The sequence below is a fragment of the Trichechus manatus genome, unplaced genomic scaffold (assembly GCF_000243295.1).
Source record: "Trichechus manatus latirostris isolate Lorelei unplaced genomic scaffold, TriManLat1.0 scaffold00001, whole genome shotgun sequence".
Taxonomy (NCBI): Eukaryota; Metazoa; Chordata; class Mammalia; order Sirenia; family Trichechidae; genus Trichechus; species Trichechus manatus.
The window spans coordinates 18,440,128-18,465,916 of NW_004443937.1; the positions used below are offsets into that span (position 1 = coordinate 18,440,128).

Sequence of the window (25,789 nt, forward strand, 5' to 3'; positions counted from 1 at the left end):
CCCTGCGGGCTCCTCATCACACACACGAGCCTGTCTCCCCCAGGGTGCCTCCACGGCTCTGCCCCACAGTCTCTGCCCTGCCCCCCATCTACCCTTCCCTCCATCCTGCGGGCTCCTTATCACACACATGAGCCCGGCCCCCTCCAGGGTGCCTCCACGGCTCTGCCAGTGCCGTAACATTTCCTCCACTCCAGGACGAGGCTGAGGGCGGGCACCCTGGACACTGGGTGCTCAAGTCTCTGGGGCTGACGCACTATGGGGGTGTGTTGGACAAAGGAACGACCGGCAGGCGTGACTCCCCCCAGGGCCTCGGGCACAGCAGCCACCCACCCTCACTCCGCGGGCCCAGACACTCACCCTGGCCCCGCGTGATGGGTGCCACCTCGCGAGCGGAGGGCGAGCGGCAGTGGATGCGGCCATCCTCCAGGACACCCTCAGACTCGGTGAAGTCCTCGAAGGAGCAGTTGACGCCGGCCGAGAGGTCAGGCACGTTCCACGCCTGCAGCACAAGCTGAGCACCATGGCCAGCGGGGTGAGCGCCCTCGCCTCCCACAGCCCCTCCCACAGCCATCACCTAGGGTGGGGGGATGTACTTACTGGGACCTGGGACATGGTGACAGAGACGTTGCATGGCTGCACTGTCAGTTGCACGCACTGCAGCAGGTCTGAGGCGAAGCGCTGGGGCTCGTCTGCCCGCTCGCAAGCATCTTGCCGAGAGCAGCTGAGGGCAGAGGGTGCCGGGGTGGGCACAGGCAGGGGGAGGCCCAGAGGAGATCCCCAAGTGGCCAGCCCCCTGTGGGGGCCTCTAGGCCTTAGCTCCAGAGCCCCGGCCCATGACACACCTGCCCCTGGGAGCCCCACCTTCTCTGGGGGAGAGCTGGTCAGAGAACAGCACAAAAAAGGGCCAGGCTCAGAGCACACGCTGCCCAGTGGGTCCCAGAAAGACAGTATGACCCGCCCAAGGTCCACACCAAGGCTGGGGCCCTCCCAGGTCCATGGCCACCAGGCAGGGGGCAGGACCCCCCACTGCCCACCCACCCAGTCCAGACTCACATGCTGTGCAGGACACACCAGCCGCAGTGGGGATCCCTTGACCCCAGGCATGACTCACAAGACACATACTGCACACAGCTCTCCACCGGCACCCTCGTTACCTGGGGGCAGCATGGCATCAGGAAACCCTCCCAGCCACACTCAGCACCTGCTTCCCAGGTGAGCACCCCCACCCCCGGGTCTTTGCTCATGCCTAGTCTCTCCGGGGGGCCTGTGAGTCAGTGGGGAGCAAGTGACCTTGGGGGGCCAGCCAGTGAGGAGCCCAGAGCTCAGCTAGAGCCAATCCATGGTGTGGACTGCACCCCGATTGTGAACTCCCCAGGGAGCACTGGGACAGGTCAAGGTGATGCTCAGAGGTGTGGGCTGGCCCATACACCCAACCTCGCCAGCCCTGGTGCTCAGAGGAGCAGGCCAGGCCCGCACACCCAACCTTGCCAGCCCTGGTGCTTGCTCAGAGGGGCAGGCCAGGCCCACACACCTGACCTCGCCAGCCCTGGTGCTTGCTCAGAGGGGCAGGCCAGGCCCGCACACCCGACCTCGCCAGCCCTGGTGCTCAGAAGGGCAGGCTGGCCTACACACCAGACCTCACGATCCCTGAGGTCCCAGGGGCAGAATCACAGGGAGAGTGAGTCAGCCTGGCCACCAAGCTCTCAGCTGTGGGGAGGTGCCTCTGAGGGAGACTGGGAGTGGGCCAGGAGGGAGGGAGGTGGGGCCTCACCCAGGCTTATGCCTCCGGCCTGCCTGGCCCCCCCGCTGCCCGCCTGCCTGCCTACCACAGGGTGACAGGGTGAGCAGAAGAGGAGAAGCTGGTTCCATGCAGGCCAAGCTAAGGACAAGCACATGGCCTTGAGGGCTGGGGCCAGGCACCAGGCTAGGCAGGCCAGGCCTCCGAGGGCCCACAGAAGCCCCCACCCTGTAGCCCTGCAGCGCCACAGCTAGCCCCAAGGGCTCCCCCAGCAGGCCTGTCCAGGCAGACTGGGTAGAGGCTGAGCCAGATCTCAGCCCAAAGTCTGGCCCCTCATCTGGGCCCGGGTCCCATCCTAAACCCTAAAAGAACAACAGCATTCAGATTCTGCTTTCATTTATACATCATTCCTGCTGTCATGAAGTCCCTCTATGGAAGCGGATTACCTAGCCCCACCCAGGATTGTTGGAGGCAGGGCTGGGATTAGTGCCCAGCATGCTGGTGGGGGCTTTGGTGCCAGAATGTGCCTGAAGTGGACACTGTGGGCAGGTGGACCCTGGGACACCCACTGTGTAAGCCAGGCCTCCCTATGGGAGGAAAGCCAGCCCCCTCTGAAGTGAGCCTGCCCCAACTCCTTCCTCAGCCCCTCACCCAGCCCTGTGGCTCCCCGACAGCAGCAAGTGGGAACCCACCTGCTTCTCCGTCATGGCGTAGAGGTACTGGCGGTTGGGACTGAGGACGAGGTCCCGCAGGATGGGGCTGCCCTCTTGTGCCACCACGCTCTCATAGGCCAGGGCCGGCCGGTCACTGGGGCTCGCCAGGTCCACCAGGATCTGTGGGCAGCAGGGCCTGAGTGAGGCTGTGCTGATGCCTTCCTGCCCCAGGTCCACTCAGGCCAGGAGCCCAGGGCACTACCCCCAGGTACCTCCCAGAGCCCTGCAAGACAAAGCAGCCTCAGAAAGGGCCACATTCCTGCCCCTGCCCCCACCCCCAGGATTCCAGGACCCTGTGCAGGACAGACTCTGGCCATGACAGGGAGGTGCTGGCCCTGGCCCTCCACCTGCCACAGCTCAGGGGTGGGCATGTTGTGGGGGGGACAGTCCACCACCCACCACCGAGCAGCACTGCCATGCCCCAGGCAAAGGCTGCAGGAGCCCAGGGCAGCCACCTGGCCCTCCTGGGTAGCAGTTTGCTCAGGGCTAGGGAGCTGGCAGGGCTGAGAGCCTGCAGGATAAGGAGGCTGTGGTGAGTGAGAGGGGCTGAGGCTAGAGCCCGAGGGTGTCCTGGAGGTGGAGGACATCCCTGCAGAAGGCAGTGGAGGAGCGCAGGCAACTCATTGGCATGGAAATATATTCCAGATCCAAACAAGCCAGCCGTTAATTAGCCGGCTCTTCTCCACAGCCTGTGATGCTGCAAGTATTTTTAGTTGCTTTTACCAAACAAATGTATTTAATTAACAGAGAGACCCAGGGGGCTTTCCAGAGATGTGCTCGTGGGGCGGTGCCAGGCCAGCCTATACCGGGACAGGCTCCCACGGGCATGGGGCAGGGACAGGCCCCCCAACCCCACCCGGGCTGCCACCAGCTTCGGGGCTAAAGGACTCCACCTCCCAGCAGCATCCCTGGATCTAGCTCTCAACCCATCTTTGCCCCAGCCATCCCCTCTCAGAGAAGCCGGTCGGCCTCCAAACGTCCCACCCCCACACCGGCAGGGCAGGTCTGTAGCCAGCGACATCCTTGGCACAGGCCTGCAGCGACACCAGGGTGGGGCACTGTGTCTCTGGCTCACTCCCGCCCTCCCCCCTCCCCGGCCCGAACTCGGGCCAGGGCCAGAGAGGCAGCCGTGTGGAGAGTGGGAGGGCCGCATTCCTGAAAGCCCAGCCAGCACCCCCACATCCGCTCAGCTGCCTCCCCGCCAAGCAGGCTTAAACCAAACCAGGCCCAGAAGAGCTGAGGCTGGGGGGTGGCCGGGGCTGGGCCGGCTTCGACAATGCCTGCGGGGGCTGGCCCCCAGCGGCCCACAAAGCTTTGGCCCTGACCTCTGGACCTCTGCAGATGAGCAGCGCAGGGAGGGCGCTCCGGGGACGGGGCCTGCACCGGGCCCACACCCACTGGCCCAGCCTGCCCGCTGTGACCCTCACCAGAGCCGCTGCCCGGGCCAGCCCCGAGCACTGCCCACCCATTCTGTCAGCTCCTGGAGCGTCCATGCACAGGCAGGACAGGCCAGACAGGGAAGGGAGCCCCACACCACCCGGGCACACCTTGGCTCAGATATACCCAACTGTGCTGCCCAGGTGAGGTGCTTCACCACTGTGTGCCTCAGTTTCCCTACCTGGTGATAGATAACCAACATGTGTCTCCTCACCTGAGCTGTTTGCAGAATTAAATAAGGACCATGCCAGAACCCCAAGCAGAAAGGGCATGAAGGAACCAGGGAACCACAGGCACCTGCCAAACTCAAGCAGCCACCACACAGGACTTGGCAGGGCAAAACTGCCAGGGGGCAGAGAGCGAGGAGGGCAGGGCACAGCCCGAGCCTGAGACAGAACACTGGTGGAGATGAGAGGCCCAGACCCAGAGCCTCCAGCCCAAAGACGCAAAGCAGGCCGGGGACCTCCCCCCTGGGACCAGCCCTCACCTGTCTCCCACTCCTGAGTCTCCACTAGCCATCACCAGGCCTGACCCATCCACCCACAACCACATCCTCACCCACAACCACATCCTCCTGGCTCTTCCCCGACATTCTCCCCAGCTAGCACTCCCACATGCACAGCCAGCCCAGTCTGCCACCCCTCCCCACTCAGGCTGGGCTATGTGGTGGGATAAGTGGGTGTTACACCAAGGGGCAACCCCACCCAGAGTAGATGGAGGGGAACTTCTGCATCTAACTCTTTAGGGAATAGGGCAGCCAGGAAGACAGGCCAGCAAGCTTAAAGGTAGGTCCTGGGTCTAGGGGTCCAGAAAGGTGGGAAAGGCAGCTCCAACCACCAGCTGGATGGAGAGGAGGCCCGGCCCCAGGCTCTGATACACCCATACCCTCCCTCCCCGCAACATGCCGATGCTGACAGGTGGCAGCCGACAGCTGCAGCGGGCAAGCAACTGGGGCACGTGTGTCCAGCTGTCTGTCTGCCATACACCCATCTGTCCACCACCTGCCCCTCACACACGCAGGCAGGTCCGGGGAGGCCCTGGCAGGCTTCCAGGAGGGGACACGCAGGACAGGCAGCCACTGGAGGACTGTCATGGATTGAATCGTGTCCCCTCAAAAATATGTGTCAACTTGGCTAGGCCATGATTCCCAGTATAGTGTGGTTGTCCTCCATTTTGTGATCTGATGTAATTATGTGTTTTAATTCCTAGCTTCTATGTCTGTGGTTATGGTCCCATTTGGGAGTGAGTTATCGATTATGTTAATGAGGCATGACTGGGTTATGTTAATGAGCATTAGGGTGGGATACACCACCCTTGCTTGAATCTCACCTTTTATCTTACAAGAGATAAAGGGAGAGAGAAGCGAGCAGAGAAGAGGGACCTCCTACCACCAAGAAAGACAAGCCAGGAGGTAGCATGTCATTGGGACCCAAGGACCCTGCGCTGAGAACCTTCTAGACCCAGGAGACATATAGAAACAGCTGTAACACCAGAGATGGCTCCAGATGGGAAGAAGCAGCGGCAGAGAAACAGTGGCAGCAGAACCAGGAGACCAGTGACAGACAGCACGGGACCCAACCCATGGAGCAAGAGAGCTGAGCGCCTTCATGCAGGCAGCTTACTGGCAGAGTGAGATACCTCTGGGCACTTGTCGGCAGAGCTAGACTTGCTGACCCACAGAGCTAGAGAGCTGAACACCTTCGAGCCGAGGCTTACTTATCAGTAAAGCTAAAGACCTTTGTAACACTTGCCCAAGCAAGGCAGAGGCAGGGCCAGACCAAGAGGCCCCAGGGGCCAAGAAGCCAAGTAACCAGGAAGCAGAAGCTGAAGAGACAAGCAGCAGGGAAGCAGAGCTGCTTTGGTCTCAAAAGGCAGGGCCACGACTTCTGGGGTCTCAAAGGGTGGAACCATGGCCTGCTGGGTCTCAAAGGGTAAGGCCACGGCCTCCTTTCAAAGAGTCAAATCTTCACCAACTCAGTTCTGGGGTGTGAGGCTGCCATTCATGAATGTGAAGGGGATGGGGTCCGATCCAATGCCCAAAGTTGAGAGGGCAGGGCTGCCATGCCCGAGGGGCAGAAAGATGGGGCCTGCCAGGGCCCAGGGGGTGGGGTCATCACTCAGTTGGACTAGAAGAATGGGGCTGCCCAAAGCTGAGGAAGGAGAGTTGCCATCCCAGTGGGCCTGGAAGGTAGAGCTGAAGCCCAGGGCTGAGGAGCCTTCACCCAGAATCCAGAAAGCACGGCCAACACTCAGAGTCTGGGGGTCAGGGCCACTGTCTAGATGGTCTCAGAGAACAGATGATTATCTTCAAGCCTTAAGAGCTAATGTAAATTGCCCTGCTGGGTTTTGGACGGGCCTGGTGCCCGTTATCCCTTCTTTCCCTCCAATTTCTCCCATTTGTAATGGAAATGCCTACCTTGTGCCTGTTTCACCACTGTACCGTGGAAACAGATAACTTGTGCTCTAGAGTTCACAGGTTCACAGATGGAGAGGGATTTTGCCCCAGGATGGAATAAGCCTAAAGTCTCACCCATACTTGATTTAGATGATTCTGAAAACGAGACTTTAGACTTGGAGTTGGTTGAAGACTTCTGGGGTGATGTGACGGGGTGAATGTGTTTTGCATGTGGCAAGGACAAGAATTTTGGGAGGTCAAAGGGTAGAATGTCATGGATTGAATTGTGTCCCCCAAAAATTCATGTCCACTTGGCCATGATTCCCAGCATTCAGTGGTTCTCCATTCTGTGATCTAATATAAATATATGTTGTAAATTCTAGACTCTATGTCTGTAATTAGAGCCCTGGTGGCACCAGTGGTTAAGCGTTTGGTTGCTAACAAAGAGGTCGGCAGCTCGAATCCACTAGACACTCCTCTGCAACCCTATGGGGTGGTTCTGCTCTGTCCTATAGGGTCACTGTGAGTCAGAATCGACTCGAGGGCAAGAGATTTGGTTTCGTTTGGTTATGCCATTGATTATGGTCCCATTTGAGGGTTGTCTGTTATGCTATCAAGGCATGATTAGGTTACGTTAATGAGCATCAGGGTGGGATGTACCACCCTTGCTTGAGTCATACCTTTTATCTTATAAGACATAGAGAAGTTAGCACAAAAGAGAAACCTCCTATTACCAAGAAAGAAGACGAAAGTGGAGTGTATCCTTTGGACTCGGGGTCCCTGAGCTGAGAACTTCCTACACCCAGGGGAAGACTGAGACAAGGACCTTCCCCTAGAGCCGACAGAGAGAAAGAAAGCCTTCCTCTAGCGCTGGAGCCCTGAATTTGGACTTCAAGCCTCCTAGACTGTGAGAGAATTTGTTTGTTAAAGCCATCTGCCTGTGGTATTTCTGTTATGGCAATACTAGATGACTAAGACAAGGACCAGAGAGCACTTCTGAGGGCCCAGAGAGCACAGGAGCAGAGGCAGGCCCTGCATGCACTCACATCCCAGACTCAGCAGGGACCCCTGCACGCCCACACCCAGGATAGTTATGGGGAGTCCTCTAACAGGGCATGGCTGATCCCCACGGGAAGTCTGCTGCTTCCGACACTGGCTTCACCGCACTACACACCAGAAGGGAACTGAGGCTCACACACAGGAGCAGCCAGAGGAACCCTGGGCCCTGGGTCCCCAACTGCAATGGGGGCACAAGGCTTGCCCCAAAATGAAGGTGGGTCCCAGCATACAGCCCTGCCCTGGAGGTGCCTAGAGAGGGAGGCTGGGGGCATTCCAGGAAGAATGTGGAAGGGCGGGGCGGCGCGGCGCAAAGCCAGGCTGGCTGGAAAACAGCGGGGCACACGCCGGGCCTAGAATGCATGTGCCAAGCCTCACAGCCTAGCCCACAGCTGTCCACTCAAAGGCCACCCAGCTGGGGTGGCCCACCCTTGGGCAGCCAGGCCCACCACCCCTCCCCACAGCAGCTGGGCTGGGGGCCAGGCCAGGGGCACCCTCTGGGCATTCTCCACCGACCTCCAGCTGTCATTTCCCTCCTCAGCAAACCTTTCCCCAAAGACCACCTGCACCTCCCAGGCCAGCCTCTGAGGCCCTTGCACAAGTGACCCCAAAGTGCACCATGGCCGCCTTCTTCCGCCTCCATGGAAACCTTCCTGCTTCCAGGCCTCTGGGCTGAACTCATGGCGCCCCTCTGCCCCTCCCCACCCATCCCTCTGGTGAAGTGGCTCGAGGAGCACCATCCAGCTCCCCGGGCCAGCCCAGCCAGGCTGTACCATGCCCTAGAATTGCCCACCTCCAGCTGTGAACCCACCCCCCACAAGGGAACTGGGTGCAGACCCATCCAGCCTCCAGCATAACATTCTGTCTACCTGCACCTCCCTCTCCCTGGGCTTCTTGGCCTGTCTGTAAACTGGGGAGTTGACCTTAAACACAGTCATCCACTTCCCTGACAGGGGGTGGGCCCCAGTGGCCTGTGGGTACCAGGGCCAAGCAAGGCTCTTGTCTGCCTCCATAGGACTGGGAACGCCCCTGGAAACCAAGAACCCACTGCCACCAGACACCACCTGACCTTCCACTCGGACACAAGGAAGCCAGCCCGGCCTCAGGACCTCCCCCTTCCTGATGCTCAGGACAGTAAGGGCCCAGGAGAACCCAAGGCAGAGAGGGAGTCGGCACGGGTGGGCAGCCCCTGGCCCTGGAGGCCCCCAGCCACTTGGCCTACCCCCTCACTGCCGCGGCCGGCCAACTGCTGCAGGCAGGCAGCTGACGACCCGGCCAGGTCAGCTGTGGGCCCAGCCCAGCGCCAACAAAGGGGCCATTCTCCGGGCGTGGGCAGGCAGGGCGCAGGGAGGATGTCTGGGGCTCTCCAGGCTGTCTGCCAAGGATGGCACGCGCCCTAGCCACCCAGAGGCAGGGGGCTGCCCAGCTTGCCCCAATCTGAAAAGGGGAGCACCCTGCCCTGCCCGCCCTGTCATGAGGAACACATGGTCTCCCAACGAGGGTGGGTGGTAGGAAGTAGCAGAGGATACATAATGGAGGGAAGGGCATAGGATTTCTCATCCACAAGCCACCCATGACCCTGTCTTCTGGTGCCACAGTCATTCTTCAATCCCACTGCCAAGCCCATTCCTGGGCTGGCGGCAGGGTGGTCCCTGGAGGGGCTCTGAGGCTGAGTGAAGCCCCCAGGCTGGCCAGCAAGCCAGCTCAAGTGGGACTGTCTATAGGGTGCCAAGACTCACTCAGTGTCACAGCTGTCAGGCCAGTTGGAGGGGCCCGGCACCTGCACCCCAGTCAGGACTGGGGGGACCCACTCCCAGAGCCCTCTCACACCTCCTGAGCCCCTGCATCATGTCCCCACTTTACAGGGCTGCTGCAGGAACCCCACTCCTCTGGCTGGGCCAGGCTTGAGGCCCCCTCCTGGGTCCAAGCCATCCTCAGGAAGGCCAAGAGGAATCTGATACTGGAAAAGCAATTAGTGACTTCCTCTCGGCAGTAACTGGGTAATTAAAACATGATCTGCAAGCAGCCCGGTGGCTGTAATTGGGCCAGACACACCTGACAAGGGTGGGGGATCCCAGAATCACACCCCCACACGTGTATGCAGATGGGGAGAGCAGAGTCCTGGAGGACAGGGCTGGGCAGTAACGTGAGGTCAGGGATCAGACTGGCTCCAGCAGTACCACCACAGACCCCAGACCTCACTAGTGGGGTCCCAGTGGGTGTGGGCTGCCGTCTAGCATACAGGCTGCACAGGAAGCCAGGAGAGTCTGCAGGAGGCAGAGGCTGGTATGCACCTGACCCACTGCTTCAGAGGCAGCTCACAAACAACCAGGCACTGAAACCACACGGCCTTCAAGCCACAGATGGCCTGACAAAGACTGCCCAGGGCCAAAGATCCACTGTCCTCGCCTCAGGCTTGGTGCACGCCACACTGGGTCCCTGAGGACCTTTTGGCACCCAGCCCTCACCTGACGCTCACCTGGCCCATCCTCAAGGTGGCAGGCAGCAGGGTCCATTCAGCACATCTCAAACTCAAGAGCCAATAGCTGTCTCTCCATCCCATGACCTCAACACCACCTGACCTGCAGGGCCCCCCAAGCCTGGACCCTCACAGACTCACCCTCACCCGGTAGACCGACATCCTCCTGGTCACCAGCACAAGCTCAAGCTCCTGCAAATTCTGGAAGCCACCCTGTCCTCCAGCTCCCCACCCCACCACCTCCACCACCCCTACCACCCCTCCTATGCTCTCTCACCCCGTCACCTCCACCACCCCTCCTGGGCTCTCCCCACCCCACCACCTCCACTACCACTCCTCCCGGGCTCTCCATGCACCACCACCTCCACCACCCCTCCCGGGCTCTCCCCACCCCACCACCTACTCCACCCCTCCAGGCTCTCCCTGCCCCACCACCTCCACCATCCCTCCTAGAACCCTCCCGTGTTCTCCCTGCCCCACCGCCTCCACCATCCCTCCCAGGTCCTCCATGCCCCACCACACTGAGCTCACAGAAGCCACTCTCCCCTGCTTAGAAGTGTGCCAGTGAGTTTACCCATTGCTCGAGAGAAAGAGCTCCCAGACAGCACAAGGCCCTGGGGCCCGCATGCCAGCCCAGTCCCCTGAGCCCTGCTTGGCCCCAGCATGACTAAGTACACCTCGGAGCCTTGGCATCTGGTGTTCCCTCGCCCAGAACACCCTTCCCAGCTTGCTCCCCCAGCCCCAGGCAGTTCTGCCATCGGACATGACCCACCAGTACATGCTACCAGGGGCTCCCACACTGACCCCGCTATGGACAGCACTCAAGGGCAGGGCCCTGCCGGCCCATGGTGGAGCAGTGTGGGCACACGGAGACACCCCCACCAGGCTGGCCATGAGCCTGAGTGTGCTCCAGAAGGGTGCAGCAGGCCACTACCAGCCTGCATCTACGATCAACGTTATTCTCTAAGGCACTGGGGCAAGTCTCCAGATCTCAGGTAGAAGCAGCTCCGCTGGCCACTTCTTCACTAGGAGCAGAACCCACGCTCCTTGGCCTCGGGGCTGGGACGGCACACACTGCACCTACAGGGCTGACGAAAGCAGCCTGGTGCCCTCCTGGCCTCAGCCTGGACACGTAGAGTCCCTCCCCGTGTGGCAGCCGCACCCGCAGGTCCAGGAAGAGCGTGGTCCATCCTTGCCCCAGGATGTGGTCATGCTGGCTGGGCTGGGAGCCATGTGCAGAGCACCCTGCCACACCACCCAAGGGCGCTGAGACCACCACCCAGCAGTGAGGCACCCAGAAAGTGCTGGGTTGACAAGAGGCATGCTGCCATGCCTGCCACATCCCAGCATCTGAGCAGAAATCCACCAAGGCTTCCACGCCCCACCACCCAGTCCTCACAACACGACCACAGCATGGTTCTGGTTCTGGAGATTCAAGGTGAAGGGACAATGGGGACCCAGTAGACTCGCAGCCAGCATAAGCCCCAGAGAAATGCCCAACAGCCCTCTGACAGACGGGGCTGAGAACACGGCCACGGCCACGCCCACCAACGGCCGGGCGGGCACAACCTCGAGTACATCTACACAGCACGGGCACAACAAGGAAGGACACACTCCACGTGAGTGACGTGAGAACAACTCTCAGACAACAACGAGCAAGGAAGAAAACACACTGCGCGACGCAACTCACGAAATTCAGAAACGGGCAACACAACTCACAAAATTCAGAGACGGGCAAGGCAGCTCTGAGGATGGAGGTCTGCCTAGGAGGCCACCTGTGGGCAGGGGTGGCTGAAGAGGGCTCCTGGAGGGGTGGCTCCTGTGGGACAGCCCCTTGCGCTGCACAGTGATTGGTGCATGCTCCCGTAAATATGTCACACCTGATAAGCGGCCTTCATGGAGCTGATGGCCCGGCCCGGGGCCCTGCGGGGCCCTGCGGCACAGCCAGTCCTCCCTGCCGAGGAAGGTCTGCACACGAATCTGTCTCTTCAGCCAAAGAGAGGCCCCAAGGAGCTCCTGCCTAAGTGTGCTGACCCACCGACATCAAATAGGGCATACTGCCCCCAAGCCCCAGCAGGCCTCCCCCACCTCAAGCCACCCCCAGACACAGAGATGCAGCTCCGGGGGCTGGGCGGCCCTGCAAAAGACAGCACGTAGGAGGGGCAGGGGGCCTACAGGCCTTGTCTCTCGCTGGTGGGGCTGCCCTGTCTGACTGCTGTAACCCAGTCCTCCCCTACTCAGCCCCCTCATAGCCCTCCAGAGCAGACCCTAGGCAGGGAGCAAGTGGCCAGGTCAGGGACACAGAGGCTCAGGAGCTGGGACCCTGAGAATGGGCCACACTGCACCCCCTGCCCAGGGTAGAAGGCGAAGGGCTGGCAGGAACTCCCAACAATGGCTTCACACGTGTCTCTGAAGCACCACTCAACCTGCAACAGTGTTTCAGAACTGCCTGGGATGAGACAGAGGGGTGCAAGGGAGCATCTCGAGCAGCTGGGAAGCTTCTAGAGATCTGCAGGCCTCTGGAGGCAAAAGGCGTCTGGCCCCCTAGGGCAGCCCAGGCCAGTACTAGCACCAGCCAGTGCTCCTGAAAAACTGAGGCCGCGGGGAGCACAAGGGGCTCCAGGCAGAGGGAGCTGCAGGTACCAGGGCCTGGAAGTGGGGAAGAGGGGGAGGGATACGAGCTAGGAGGCAGCCGTCATCTGCTACAGCAGTGCCACCTGTGATCCGCCCACTACACCATCCAAGAGGCCACACGGGAGGCCCGAGGAACCAACTTGGGCAGACAGGGCAGGCCTTCCAGACTCACCCATGACAGGGCCCGGCCCACCTCAAGGAACCCCGCAGGACCCTGGAAGAGACACCGTGGCTCTGGCAAGGCGGAGCAGACAGCCCAGGGAGCACTCATGAAGCCTATGTACAGGGAGACAGTAGCCTGGCCAGGAGAGCCCAGGGCCGGGGCCTCCCCACTGGGCCCTCCCATCCATAAAGCCTCAGCCTGCACCTCCGTCCCCGGGTCACTGCAGGAGTGTGCCCGAGGCACATGCCTAGCCCAGAAGAAATGCCAGCCACTCCAGAACAAGCAAGGCATGCCTGTTCTCCAGGAAGAGACCAAGGCCCCAGCAGGGAGGCATCCTGGCCAAGGACAGACCTCCCTGCTGGCTGGGCTCTGGGCATCTCTTGCACCCTGTGCTGAGGCCTGGCACACCTCACACGGGGCATGGACACCACTTGGGCCAAGGCCCCAGCCCAATCTGCAACCTCTTGGGCCCATGAGTTTGCAACTCCTGGCCCAGCTCCTCACAGAAACAAAGGTGACCCCCAGACCCTGCTGAAGCCCAGTACAGAGCAGCCCACGGGGCCAGGACCACCCACCCCTGCTCTGAATAAAGTAAGTGAGGAGGTCCCTGAGCTGGCAAGGGGCAGGGGCCAGAGCTGGTTCTGGAGGACTCCAGCCAGGGCCTCGGAGTGGGCCATGCCAAAGGGCTGGGCTCTAGCTGGGAGGTGGCCTGGACGAAAGTTCACCTCCTGTGGATGGAGGGGTGGGGCCTCTAGGAAGAGGAGCCAGGGGTACCCCAGCCAGCCAGCCTGAGCCCCAGTGTAGCCAGCACAGCCCCGAGCAGCTGAAGTTGGCAGGTCTGAAATTAATCGACTACAATTTTACATAACACGTTTGGTGGGGCCTGGCCCAAGGCCAGCCAACTCCCTGGAGCTCCCCTGATGCTGTTAAAGCCAGGCCTGAGAAGGGGGAGCGGCTGGCACAGCATCCCTGCCCCTGTGGGCTGTGGGCACGCGGGTCCCCATGGCCGGCTCTAGCATACAGGAAGAAGGGTGGGGGTGCCGGCATCCCCAAACTCAGATGGTGAGGCAGGCCCAGCTCGGCCTCAGTAACAGCAAGAGCCTTGATTTAAACACAGGGAGAGTCCAAGAGCAAGAGGTCTCTCAGGAAGGAAGCCCAAAGGGGACCCATGGCCGCCCACCCTGGCTCTGGCCCCGGAACCACAGCCCTCCCCACAACCAGGCCTGGTCAGGACATGGGAGGTAAGGTAGGAGGGGGGAGTTCTGCTGCCCACCAGGCCAGCTTTGGCCAGAAGAGAAGAGGCCTCTGCAGCCAGCAGGGGTCAAGCCCAGGGGTGCAGTTATCAGCAGGAGATGACACAGCCAGGACAGGCTGTGGACAAGCGAGGGGAGCCCCACCCTTGCCCAGCTGCGGCCTGAGCACCACCTGCAGATGCCCCCCTGTACAGGGAGCCCAGACTCATGCCAAAACAGGATCGCGGGGAACAGGGGCAGCAGAGCAGGCAGGACAGCTGGGTGGCTCCCAGACAAAACCTGAGCCCCAAACACCACCCACAGGAGCTAGCTCCCAGGCTGGCCTGAGGGCAGGCGGGAGCTGAGCGGGCAGCCGCCAGCCTATATCTCAGGGTCATTAAAGACAAGGCCCGTGAGGGCTCCAGCCCAGGGGCAGGAGCAGGTGGAGCCACCTGGAGGAGGGGCTGCCCTGGGCCCAGACTTATCAGAGAGGTACAGGGTCCCTGAAGCAGACACTCACTCCTGAGCACTCTGCCTGAGGCCCATTTCCTCTCCTCCAAGGACCCCTAGAAAACGGACGGAGGCAGCAGCCATGATCAAAGACCCTGGAACCAGGCACTCTGGGCATGTGACTCAGTTTCCCCTCTGCAACAGGAAGGTTTAGCACCCTGACTAGGTTGCCATGGGAACTGCACAGTGATACGTGAGGTGCCAAGTGCTCACTGCACACGCACGACAGGAACAGGGACGCCCAACCGTCCGTCTGGTACATCCTGGCCTTCATAACGGCTGTAAAGGAAACCGAGACTCAGAGAGGCTCCCAACAGCTGGTGAGGGACAGAGCCAAGAGCCACTCCAAAGCTCACCTGCTTGTTCAAGATGAGGCACGCGCCACGGGATATGAGAAATCTGTCCAAGTCCCAACGAGATCCTCTCAACCAGGTCAATGAGCTCAGGCGGGAAGGGGCACAGGGGCAGAACTAACCAACAGGACGGGACCAGAGGCAAACACCACCCCTTCCCCGACTCTCAGATGCCGCTGTCCCAGCTATGGCTGACCCTACACCCAGGAAGGGTACTGTGTCCCAATGCATTGCACACAGCCCCCGCCACACATCCGTGGTGAAGATGGAGCTGGCCACCTAGGTACTCACGGAGGAGGGTCCAGGTGCACAGGCTCACAAGGGGGCCGGAGGGGGTGGGCGGGTAGTTCAGGTACACAGACTGGGGCATGGGGGGCAGTTCAGGTACACAGGCTGGGGGGTGAAGTCTAAGCACACAGGCTGGGGGCGAGTCCTGGCTCACAGGCTGTTGGGTGGGAGCCTAGATGCACTGGCTCACAGGCTGGGGACAAAGGGACAGCCAGGCTGTCCATCAGCTGCACAAACACCAAGCTTGAGGATGGGCCTGGCCTCTGCGTCCCGCCTGCCATCTGGGACTGCCCCAGGCCATTGCTTGGCAGATAGAAACATAACCTTTGCTGGCTTGGGCCTCAGTTTCCCTTGCTAAAACGCTCAGTGGAGGGTGGGGGTGGGAGGCAGGGGAACACAGCCAACCAGGATTCCCAGGAACTGTCAAAGCTTCTACCCAAATGGCTGCCCCTGGGGCAGAGGGGGGCACAGGGAAGACCAAACAAACCCATCCTCCCAGCCTCCAGACAAACTTGTGGGTGGCAGACAGCATCCATCTACCCTCCACTGCCCACCACCAACACGGCCAGTGCTGCTCTAGGAGCCCTGAGGTACCCACACATGCCTTGGGGCCTCAGTCTCCTGCTCCTTTCCCCAGGCCGACTTCACCCCGGCTGACAAGGGCTGGGGGCTGGGGACCCACAGGTGCTAGCCTCACAGCCACTGTGGTCCCAGGGCACAGTGCCACCTGCAGCAGTGCAGTCCCCCAGCCCCCACGCAGACTCACTCCAGAGCTGGGACTGAGGTTCCAAGGGGGAGGACCTTCCAGTGGTCACAGAGCCAGCAAGTGAACCCCAGGCGACCATGTGGCAGAAACGGGGAGACCCCTTCTGCACACCCCAGGCCTGGAGGGGCTTGGAGAGCAGGCAAGGCCCTCGATGGCCCAGGCCCAGGCCTCCCAGGGCGAGGGACTGTCAGAAGATCCAGTGACAGGCTAGTGCTGTGTCACCACTGCTCCCAAGACAGCTGTTATTTCATCCACTGGGCCCCACCCCGCCCCTGTCAAGGACCCTCTGTGGCTCCCAGGCACCCACTTGCCCTGCAGTCTCCCCACCCACCTCCAGCCCCACCCAGGCACTTCCCTCTCACTCCCTGCTGCCCTACACCCAGCTCCACGCCCAGGAGAACCCGGAGGAGCCAAGCCAACCACCCAGCATGCTATCACGGTGTCCCCTCTCAGAGGGGTCCCAGAGCCCCCGATGACGATCTTTTAGTCACTCCACAACCCCCCACACTCTTCTTGCATCAATCAACAGCAGGGGGGTGGGGGGGGCGGCAGTGCCCTTGCCCTGCCCTTGGCCTGGCTGTCTCCACAGGCAGGGTGGGTGGGAGGCTCCCCTGCCCCCAGCAGATGCTGCCTCAGCAGACACCGGATCTGCCAGGCTCAGGGCCGGGACCCTGGAAGGGAGGGGGCTGCACTGGGCTGTGCCCCACTCCCACCTACAGACACGTGCCCTAGAGCTCACCGTGCACCCACCTAGGGACCCGCTCCTGGGGCTGAGGCCAGACCCTGGAGGTAAGGGGGCTGGTAGGCCCGACCCACCCTCAGTCTCCCGTGAGCCAGAGACTCCAGAGCACAGCAGTGAGCCCAAGCCACCCACGCCCTCACATAGCAAAGTGCACCCAGGTCACAGCACGTCCCCTCTGCCTCACACCCCCCGCCCAGCCAGGCCCACCTTTCGGACGCGGCCACTGCGCGTGCCAGCAAACACCACGGTATGGCCCCGGTAGTCATAGGCGGCCACAGCAGTCAGACCATCGTCCTTGTCCACGAACAGGGGTGTGCCCTCAATGGTGACCGTGCCTCCCAGTGGCTGGTTGAAATCCTGCCCGCAGAAGTCGTCGTCAATCTGCAGGGGCTGTGAGGAGGGACAGGGTTAGGCCACAGGCCAGGGCTACCCGCCTACCTGGTGGCTCGCAGCGCCTCTCTCAGAGACCGAGAGACCAGGAAGGGCCCTTCACCACCAGCTGGAAGGTGCACTGCAGGGGGTCTGAGGGCCATTCCCAGCCTGCCAGAGGGGCTCCGGCCTAGGAAGCCTGTGCTGCTCCAGGGTCAGAAACTCCAGCCTCCTTTGACAGAGAAAGAACCCAGCCCCACGAGGCCGCCCCAGGCCCAGGCCAGCATGCCTTGCGGGGGCAATCTCTCGTGTACCCACCGCTCACAGGCCCAGGTCTAGCACCGAGAAAGGGAGTGACTACTCTTAGACTCCAAAGGGGACAAGTCAGGGGAGGGAGGCCACTGACCAGGCCCCAGTTCCTAGAGGGCCATCCACAGAGCAAGAGGAGGACAAGGAGAGGAGATGGGTCTGCCTGCCTCCAATGGGGGGGCGTGAGTCTGCACCCACCTACTCCACACACACACATACACACGGGGGGTGCGGGGAGCCAGGAGAGCTAACCACACTTGCAAGGCCCGGGGGGGGCTGGTGGCGAGGTGGTGAGCACAATGGGCATGTGCGATCCCTGAGGGAGAGGAAGAGCAGAGCAGACGGGCGCAGAGCAGGCCGGGGAACGTGCCCAAGGGTGGATCCAGCTGGTTTGGGGCAGCGAGGAGACCGTGGATGGCGAGGGATGCTGGGCCAGGGCACCTCTCGGAGCCTGGTGTCTGAAGGGTTAAGACCATGATGGGAGAACACCCCAGGACAAGCACGCAGCCCAGGCTGGCATAGCCACTGCTACCTCCCGTAAGCACCATGTGCATCTAATGCGCACCACCCCATACAAAGCAAGCCTCTAGAGAAAGGGAGGGCCTGGTGTGAGCCCCACTTCTGGCAAGGCAGAGGCCCTGAGGGGCCCGGGGGGTCACAACTAGGTTCGCCCAGCGGGTGGTGAGCAGAGGCAGGATGGGACACCTGGAGGGGCAGACATCTAGACCAGAGTGCTAGGCAGGTCTGCCTGCCTCCAATGGGGGGGACGTAAGTCTGCACCCACCTGCTCCACACACACAACCACACACACACACACACACACACACACCCCACACACAAACGCACATACCCTCCCATCACACACACCCAACTACCATACTCCCCACACCTACATCCACAAACCCAACCCACCATCCACATACACAACCACACTCCACACAGACATATCCACGCACACACACACCACATAAAAACACACCACACACACACACCACACAAACACACCCACACCGCGTGAGTACCCACAACATACACATGCACCCGCCACACTCCCCACACAGCAAACACACACACCACACACTACACAGACATGCACCACACAAACACCCACACCTACCTACCACATACACACCCACCCACCACACTCCCCACACCACACACACCAAACACACACCCACCACAAACACACCCATCCACCACACACATCACACAAAACACACACACCACACAAACACACCCACACCCACCACACTCCCCACACACCCACACCACACACCCCAACCCAACACATACATACCACACACACATATCATACAAACACACCCACCCACTTCACTTTCCCCACACACCATACATACACCATACCCGTACATCACACACTTCCACACACACACTTCCACACACACCACACATATACCCACCACACTTCCCCCCCTACACCATACCCATGCTACCACCTACACTCCCCTACACACACACACACACACACACCACACCCCAACCACCAAACATACACACATACACGAACACACACACCCCAACCACTACACAAACATACACACATACGCACACACACGGGCTGTGCGACCTTGGGTGCGTCACCCCTCTTTGAGCCTGGGTGGCCACTTCTGTCAAATGGGTACTTCCTTGCTCACAGAGAGAAGACGTAGCAGTGCCAGGAGCAGCCATGGCTCCAGAATCCCCCACCAGGTACACCTGGCAAGGTGCCCAGGCAGGGGGCACTGAAGTCATCACAGGCCCGGGGTCGACGCCCTTGGGCCCACAGGGAGCCTGCAGAGCACTGGCACAAGCATACACGTGTGCTGTCAGTGCCGTCTCGGCTGTCTCCGACAGGGAGGAGGGGAACGAGGGGTATGTGCCCTTGTCAAAACGGCAGTGTGCAGGGGAGACTGTGGCGTCCACTCACCGAGTTGATGCAGCCCAGCTCCTTGTTGAGCAGCCAGGGCAGTGAGAGCTTGCCCTCACCACGGTAGCAGGACTGGATACGCTCCTTGATCTTCTCCTTGATGGCCCTGAGCGTAAACAGGCACAGCACTGACTCCTTGGGCGGCTTGACGCGGTTCTTCTGGCCCTGGGCGAACACAGTGAACAGCACATCCTCGTCCTCGGCCAGGCCCAGCTGGCGGGCCAGGGCACGGCCGGGGCGGCTCAGGTAGGCATCCTGAACCAGGCGGTACTCGACGCCCGCCTGCTCACAGCCAATAGGGAACTCGACATAGGAGTAGAACTTGGGGTCGTCCACACAGAGCCGCACAATCTTGGAGGTAAAGAAGTGTTCCCCAGCGACGTCGGGTGAGGTCAGCTGCGTGTCCAGCTGCAAGGTGAGGTAGTACACAAACTGCTCGCTGCGGAAGCTGTACACGTAGTAGATGTCAAAGGCCGGGAACTTGGAGAGAGTGTCCGAAGGGATCTTGAGCTGCGACGACACAAACTCATCCTGGTACACAAAGCCGAACATGTCAGCGTCCTCCTCGTTGGCCATGAGCCGGCGGCTGGACAGCGTGGGAAAATACTCGGATTTGCCGTCAATGGGCGTGCCAACAAACAGCTTGGCCTGGCCCTGGCCAGGTGGGCCCGCAATGAGCACGCCAGCCATGCTACCCGCCTCGCGCACACTCGACAGGTAGTGTTCCTTGCGGTGGTGGGGCTCCCCCAGCTTGAAGAGGTCGTCCAGCCGCAGGAACTGGCAGATGCCCTGTGAGGCGCTACCGCAGGCCAGCAGGCGGTTGGCAGCATAGTCCAACAGCAGTAACTTGTTAACATTGTCGGTGCTGCCCAGGCCATGGGGACAGGACTGCACGCTGGGCGGCGGGTAGCACTTCTCGTTGTCCTCCACAGGGCCCGTCACGTGGGCCCGCAGCAACGTCAGGTTGCCCGACAGCTTGTAGATTCGGTTCACCGCACCCACGTACACCTCGCCCGTCTGCTCGTGCACTACCAGGTGGGTGAGGCCCCACTCACTGGCTGCAAAGGTGCTGAAGGGGGGCCGCAGACCTCCGCCCACTGGGGGCGTTCCTGCCTCCACCCACACACACCCCAGCAGTAGTGACGGCAGCAGGAGCAGCACGGGGAGCACCAGCGGGCGCAGCAGTGGCGGCAGCATGGCGGGCCGGGGCGTGGGGCCAGGGAGCTCAGGTCCTGTGGACGTGCGCTTCACGGGGCCGGGAGGCTCAACCCTGCAGGGGGATAGCGGGGAGGAGAGGGTGAGTGGGCAGACTGGAGACCATACTCACACCCACACACGATGACACATGAGCACACACCAACAGACACGAGCACACATGTGACGAGACATATGTGCACGTGTGACAACAGGCACGACAAACATGAGCACACACAAAGGCAGACACTAGCACACGTATGACAAGATATGAGTATACACACATGACAAACGTGAGCACACACAACAGGTCTGGGCACACGCACACTGAGACATGAACGCACACAAGAAATGCAAGCACACAAACATGACAGAAGTATGTCAAGAGGAATGAGCACGTGCACATGATGACAGTCACAAGCACCTGTGACAACAGATGTGGGCGCATATTCACATTTCCTGCACATACACACATGGGTGGCCACGCACACACAGGCATACACGCAGACACACGTGAACATACACTCAGCAAAAGTCACAACCACCAACCCGCCAAAAGTCACAACCACCAACCTGCCAGGGGACCCAAGGCTCAGAGGGCGCCTCACTGGCCTCAGGTCCTGCACACAGCAGGGCACACTGGGCTCTTGACCACCCAAGGAGCCCAGGTCACCCACCTGACCCTCAATCAATGCTGTGCCTGGCCACTGCTGGTGGAGGCAGAGAAACAGGCATGGGAGCAGGGAGGCAGGTGACAGGGCTCTGGGGCCTCACCACCATACCATACGGAGACCATCGCCTCTGGTTCAGGGACGGCCTTGCCTCCCCAAGCCTCAGGAGGACATTCCAGCACGTCCTGCACCCAGCCCTAAAGACCCCGAACGCCGAGCTGTAGGGTGGGTGAAACTCCTGCGTAAGGCTGCTGGGGACACACTCCCTACAGCAGCTGGGCAGGGGGCTTGAACACCCCTCCACCCCGCACTGCAGCCCACACCGGTCCCCACCCTCTGAGGTCTGGGGGTCTATGGCCCTGGTGACCCCTTCCCAGCTCACAGAGTGCATCAGTGGCCTGGATGGGCCAGGGTCAGCAGGAGGGTACTGGGCCTGCCCACCCACAGGATACACAGTGTGACCACGTCTGCCTGGTAAGGGCAGGTCTGCTGCCCACTGGGCTCACACAAGCAGGAGCTCCCAGCACTGGGGGGCAGCCTGGGTCATTCATGGGGTCCCCCACTGTGGCCTCCCTGTTGGCTTACCCTGGCCCAGGCCCTTGCCAGACCCAAAAGCCAAGTTGTAATTCACCTCCCACCTGCTGCCACCACCCCAAGCCAACTGGTGCCCACCGTGTACTGCCCACTCACACCCCCTCCTCTCCCCACAAGCTTCTCGGGCTCCCTGGTCCATCCACCCCCAAGGTCTCTCAGTTCCACGAAGGAATTCCTCAAAAGAGAAGGCAGGGGGAGAGCGCCATCAGCCCCAACCCCTCAGCAGTGCCCATCACCCGCCCACATCTCAAACCTGCCCAGACCTGAATGCCCCCACCAACCATCGACACTCCAGAACATGGGCACCTCCTCAGCCCTCCCCCTCCCCTCCCATGCCCACTCCCCACCACAGGGCATCAGCCTCACCTCTACGTCTCTCTTAAACTGCCCATTCCTCTCCCACCTATGCCACCACCCCCTGGCCACAGCCTCCCTCATGCCCACCTGTCCATATTGGCCCCCAAATCCTGCCACAGCCCCCACTGCCCCCAGAAAAATCTAACCTCAGCCCGACAGCTAGCAGTCTGGTGCTGAGGCCAGAAGCGCGGTTAAGTTCAGACTCTGTGGCTCTGTAGCTGTGGCCCTGATGGGTCACCCCCCTTCCTCTGGCGCTGGCAGGATGCAAGGAGGAGGCTCTGGTAAGGGGGAGGTCACCCATGCAGGTCAGCTCTGCCCAGGGTGCTGGGGCCCCACTTTATAGGTGGGAAAGTTGAGGCCTCTTCAGAGTCCGGGCAGGGAGCTACCCCCGCCCTACAGGCCCACTGTGGGCCACCAGACAGACCATCAAGTCTGCATCTAGAGAGCAGGGCTCTCCAGCCCCTCCTGGGCTGTGGAGACCTCCTTTCTGCCCCTCCTGTCCTGTCACTCCCACCTCAGGACCTTTGTGCTCACAGACTCCTGCCCTGCGCTCTTCAAGCAGCTGGCTGCCCAATCCTGCTTCAGGTTGGCTCGGACCTCTCCGCTGATCACATGAGCTAAAGGGGCAGCTGCTCCCTCTTCATCAGTTCCCACCCCTGACTTAACGTCCAGCACAGAACTCACTAGTGACTGGTTTTTACTTATTGTTTCCAAACACTCTTCCCCACTGGGGAGAAGGCTGAGTGAGAGTGGGGCCTGGGTACGTGTGACCTGCCACTGTCCATCCCAAAGCCAAGCTGAGAACCAGGGAGGGTTCAAAAGGCACTTGTGGAATGAATAAGTGAGTTAATGAGTGAGGGAGGGAGTAAACTAGTGTGTGAGCAAGTGGGCGAGTGAGCGAGCAAGGGAGCGAGCAGATGGAGACGACCAGCCAGGCCTGGACAGAGCAGGGCCTGCTCCTTACCTCCCACACCCCCTGCCCAGCAAATGCCCAGGGGTGCGTCACTTCCTGGGTGGGGAGACTGAGAGAAGGGGGAGCACACAGCAAGACAGCCAGGATCACACTTCGTGGCAGGACCCTCCCAGAAGGTGGTCAGGTGCCTTCCCTGAGGTCCTCCACCCAGACCCTTCCCCAGACCAGCAGCTTCCAGGGACTCTGCAGGTAGCCACACAGCAGGTGAGCAGGGCTTGGGCCACGTGGAGCTTCGGGCAGAGCACAGACCATGGCCAGAGAACCCCTGCAGGGCTGGGCTGAAAGTGAGCGGTGTGAGCCCAGAGAAAGCATGAATCACTCACCATTTATCAGTTCAAAGCAGGCCTGCAATTACCAGGGGCTGGGCTTGCCCCTCCTCCGGGATAATTATACACATTTTAATGCAATTACAGACCCTACTTTTTATATTAACCGGGAAGGGCCTGGCTGAAGAAGCCACCATCCAAACTCCAGCCTGGCCCTGGGCCCACTCCCAACAAGGGCTGCCAGGAAGGGCCTGCCCTGGGCACAGGGCTGCCGCCCAGCAGGGTCACACACCCTGGGCTGAGCCCAGGGCCCACCATCTCACAAGGGCCAGTGATGACCCTTGGGCCACGTCCCCTGCCTCAGCAATGCAGGGCTCAGGGTGCCCAGGTGGTCCCACAGAGCGGGGACTGAATCCCATGCTTCTAGTGACCCAGCTGCCCAACCTACTGGGCTCCACTCCCCAGAAACAAATGTTTTCATTCCAAAGCTGGACTGGGTGCTTGAGAGGACCAGGTGGATACTGGGGGAGAGAGTACCATGAGACCCTGTGCTCCAAGCTAGGCAGGGCACAAAGCCAGCCACTCTGGGGTGTGGGGAGGTGCCCCAGTGGGGTCTTTCTACCTGTTCTGGAAGTAACTGGCACAAAGGAAGCTGCAGATGCTGGCAGGGGCATTCTGGGTGGCAGAACAGTAAGAGCAAAGGCGAAGGCAGGAGCCCTGGAGGGCCCAGGAGTCCAAGCCAGACTGTGCAGGGAGAGGCTGAGCTGTTGGGGGTGGGGTGGATTTGGGGGGGCCAGCCAAAGAGAGACAAAGACCATGCCCCAGATAGGTAGGGAATACAGCAGAGGGCTCCACTGGTGGAGCATAGGCTCAGCCGTGCAGCAGAGCGCGGAGCACAGACAGCAACAGCCCATCTCCCACTCCCAAGCTTGGCAAGGGCACCCCTGCTCCTTCTCACTCTGAGAAACAAAGGCCCTTGGGGCCCTCTCCACTGAGGGATGGTCCAACTCCACTCCACTCCAAAGTAGACCTTCTTCTAGGCTTAGACAGGTGGGGGGTGGAGGCAGAGAAAATATTGCCAGTCCTGTCCAGTAGCGTCCTCATGAGCAAACAAGGGCCCACCTAGTTTTGTACTCCAGTGTCAGGGTAGAGGGGTAGGCAAGAGGGCTGCCCCATCACTCCTGTGGGTGAGGGAGGTGGTCCCCAGAGGCCCTGCTCTCTCAGCTAGCCGAGTCCTAGGGGACCAGGAGCCAGGAGCCCATGACTCCTACTCCACACCTAGGCTGCCCTCTCTGCCTGGCCCACTGCTTTAAGCTGCTCTGGGCACAGGGACTCCTTGGTATCACCAGAGTGGGGGCTCAAAGCAGGCAGGCAATGACCTGGGGACACCAGTGGGCCTCAGGAGCCCAGGTTTGCTCTGTCCACAGGTCCCTTCATTTCTCCCCCACCCCCAAAACACATACTCTGCTACACAGGCCTTTGCCAACTTCTTCTAACCAGACCTCCACCCATGCTGTTCCTTCTCCTGAAAAGCTCTTCCTGGCCCTCGGTGTGTCATCCTTGCCAGCAGACCTGAAGCAGGACCCTGAAGCAGAGGCCCGGGTGAGCCTTTCTCTCTGGCACAGGCTGGGGCTGCTAGAGGGCTGGGCTGTCCCGGCATCCCTGGGGCCTGCATGTGGCCTCTCCTGTATACCCTAAACCAGCAGCGGAGCCGACGGGGCCTGGGACATGCTCCCCAGGGGCCAGAGAAGCAAAGGCTGAGCCCCAGCCCACACAGACACCAAGGGGGTAAGGGGACTGTCTGGATGCAGGGAGCTGGAGCAGCCCAGGCAGCCCTAAGCCACAGGAGCCCAGGCTGAGGGGGCCAGGCCCGGTCCATGCCCCCACCCACTTCTTTCCATGGGCTTGGCCCCAGCAACCCTCAAATAAGCCGAGGGCACCAAGCTCTATGCAGCCTCCCCCACTGGCCCTGCCAGGGGCTCTGACCACTTAGGCCCCTCCCACCCCCCTTTTCAGGGCCGCACCTGGGATCTCATCCCAGCTCCCTTCTCCAAGGCACTCCAGTCGCACACTAGGCCCTGGGGCTGTTCAGGAAGCAATTGGAAGCCTGGAGGAAAGTGGGGCTTTCCGACGGCTGACCCTGCGGAGGCCCTGCGAGGAGGAGGCCCGAGCTGCCGGCAGTCTCCCCAGGCTGCCGCACCCCTCCTCCCACGTAGAGTGCGGAGCCCCGCGGGGACCCGGGGTGAATACAGCCTCCCCATCCTAGCACCCACCACAGCAGGGAGGCGAGAGCAGGAATCGGTCTCGAGGAAGCAAGCGGCTTCCAACTCCCACCCTAGTGCCCTGAAGGCAGGTCGAGACCAGCGGGCCCGGCCAGCCCCCACCAATATCCTCCGCGGGATCCTGTAGCCTGGCTCGGCCTGCCCACCAAGGCCCGCGCCAGCGGCCGGAGGCCCGAGCCGCGGGTCCAGACACCAGGTTTGGCCTGGGGACCTGCGGGGGCCCTCCCGGCGAAGCCGCCAGCAAACTTTTCTCTCCCACCTTTGAAAAGAGGGCCGACCCGCCGCCCCCCGCGCGCGGCCCGGGTAGAGCTCGGCTGGGCCGGGCCAGGGCTGGTGGGGCG

The 25,789-nt window shown here is 61.2% G+C and overlaps 1 protein-coding gene across 1 annotated transcript in view; it reads right to left on the reverse strand.

Annotated features, from left to right (window-relative positions):
- Nucleotides 1–20,302, reverse strand: part of PLXNA1 (plexin A1) — a 47,763-nt gene extending 27,461 nt beyond the window's left edge. The window contains exons 1-6 of the mRNA XM_004368686.2: nt 19,112–20,302; nt 16,714–16,896; nt 2,431–2,571; nt 1,054–1,154; nt 598–721; nt 358–511 (exon numbers count right to left, since the gene is read on the reverse strand). Of these exons, the coding sequence (XP_004368743.2) occupies nt 358–511; nt 598–721; nt 1,054–1,154; nt 2,431–2,571; nt 16,714–16,896; nt 19,112–19,801 (1,393 nt within the window). The 5' untranslated portion in view covers nt 19,802–20,302. The remainder of the gene's footprint in view (nt 1–357; nt 512–597; nt 722–1,053; nt 1,155–2,430; nt 2,572–16,713; nt 16,897–19,111) is intronic.
- Nucleotides 20,303–25,789: the final 5,487 nt, after the last annotated feature.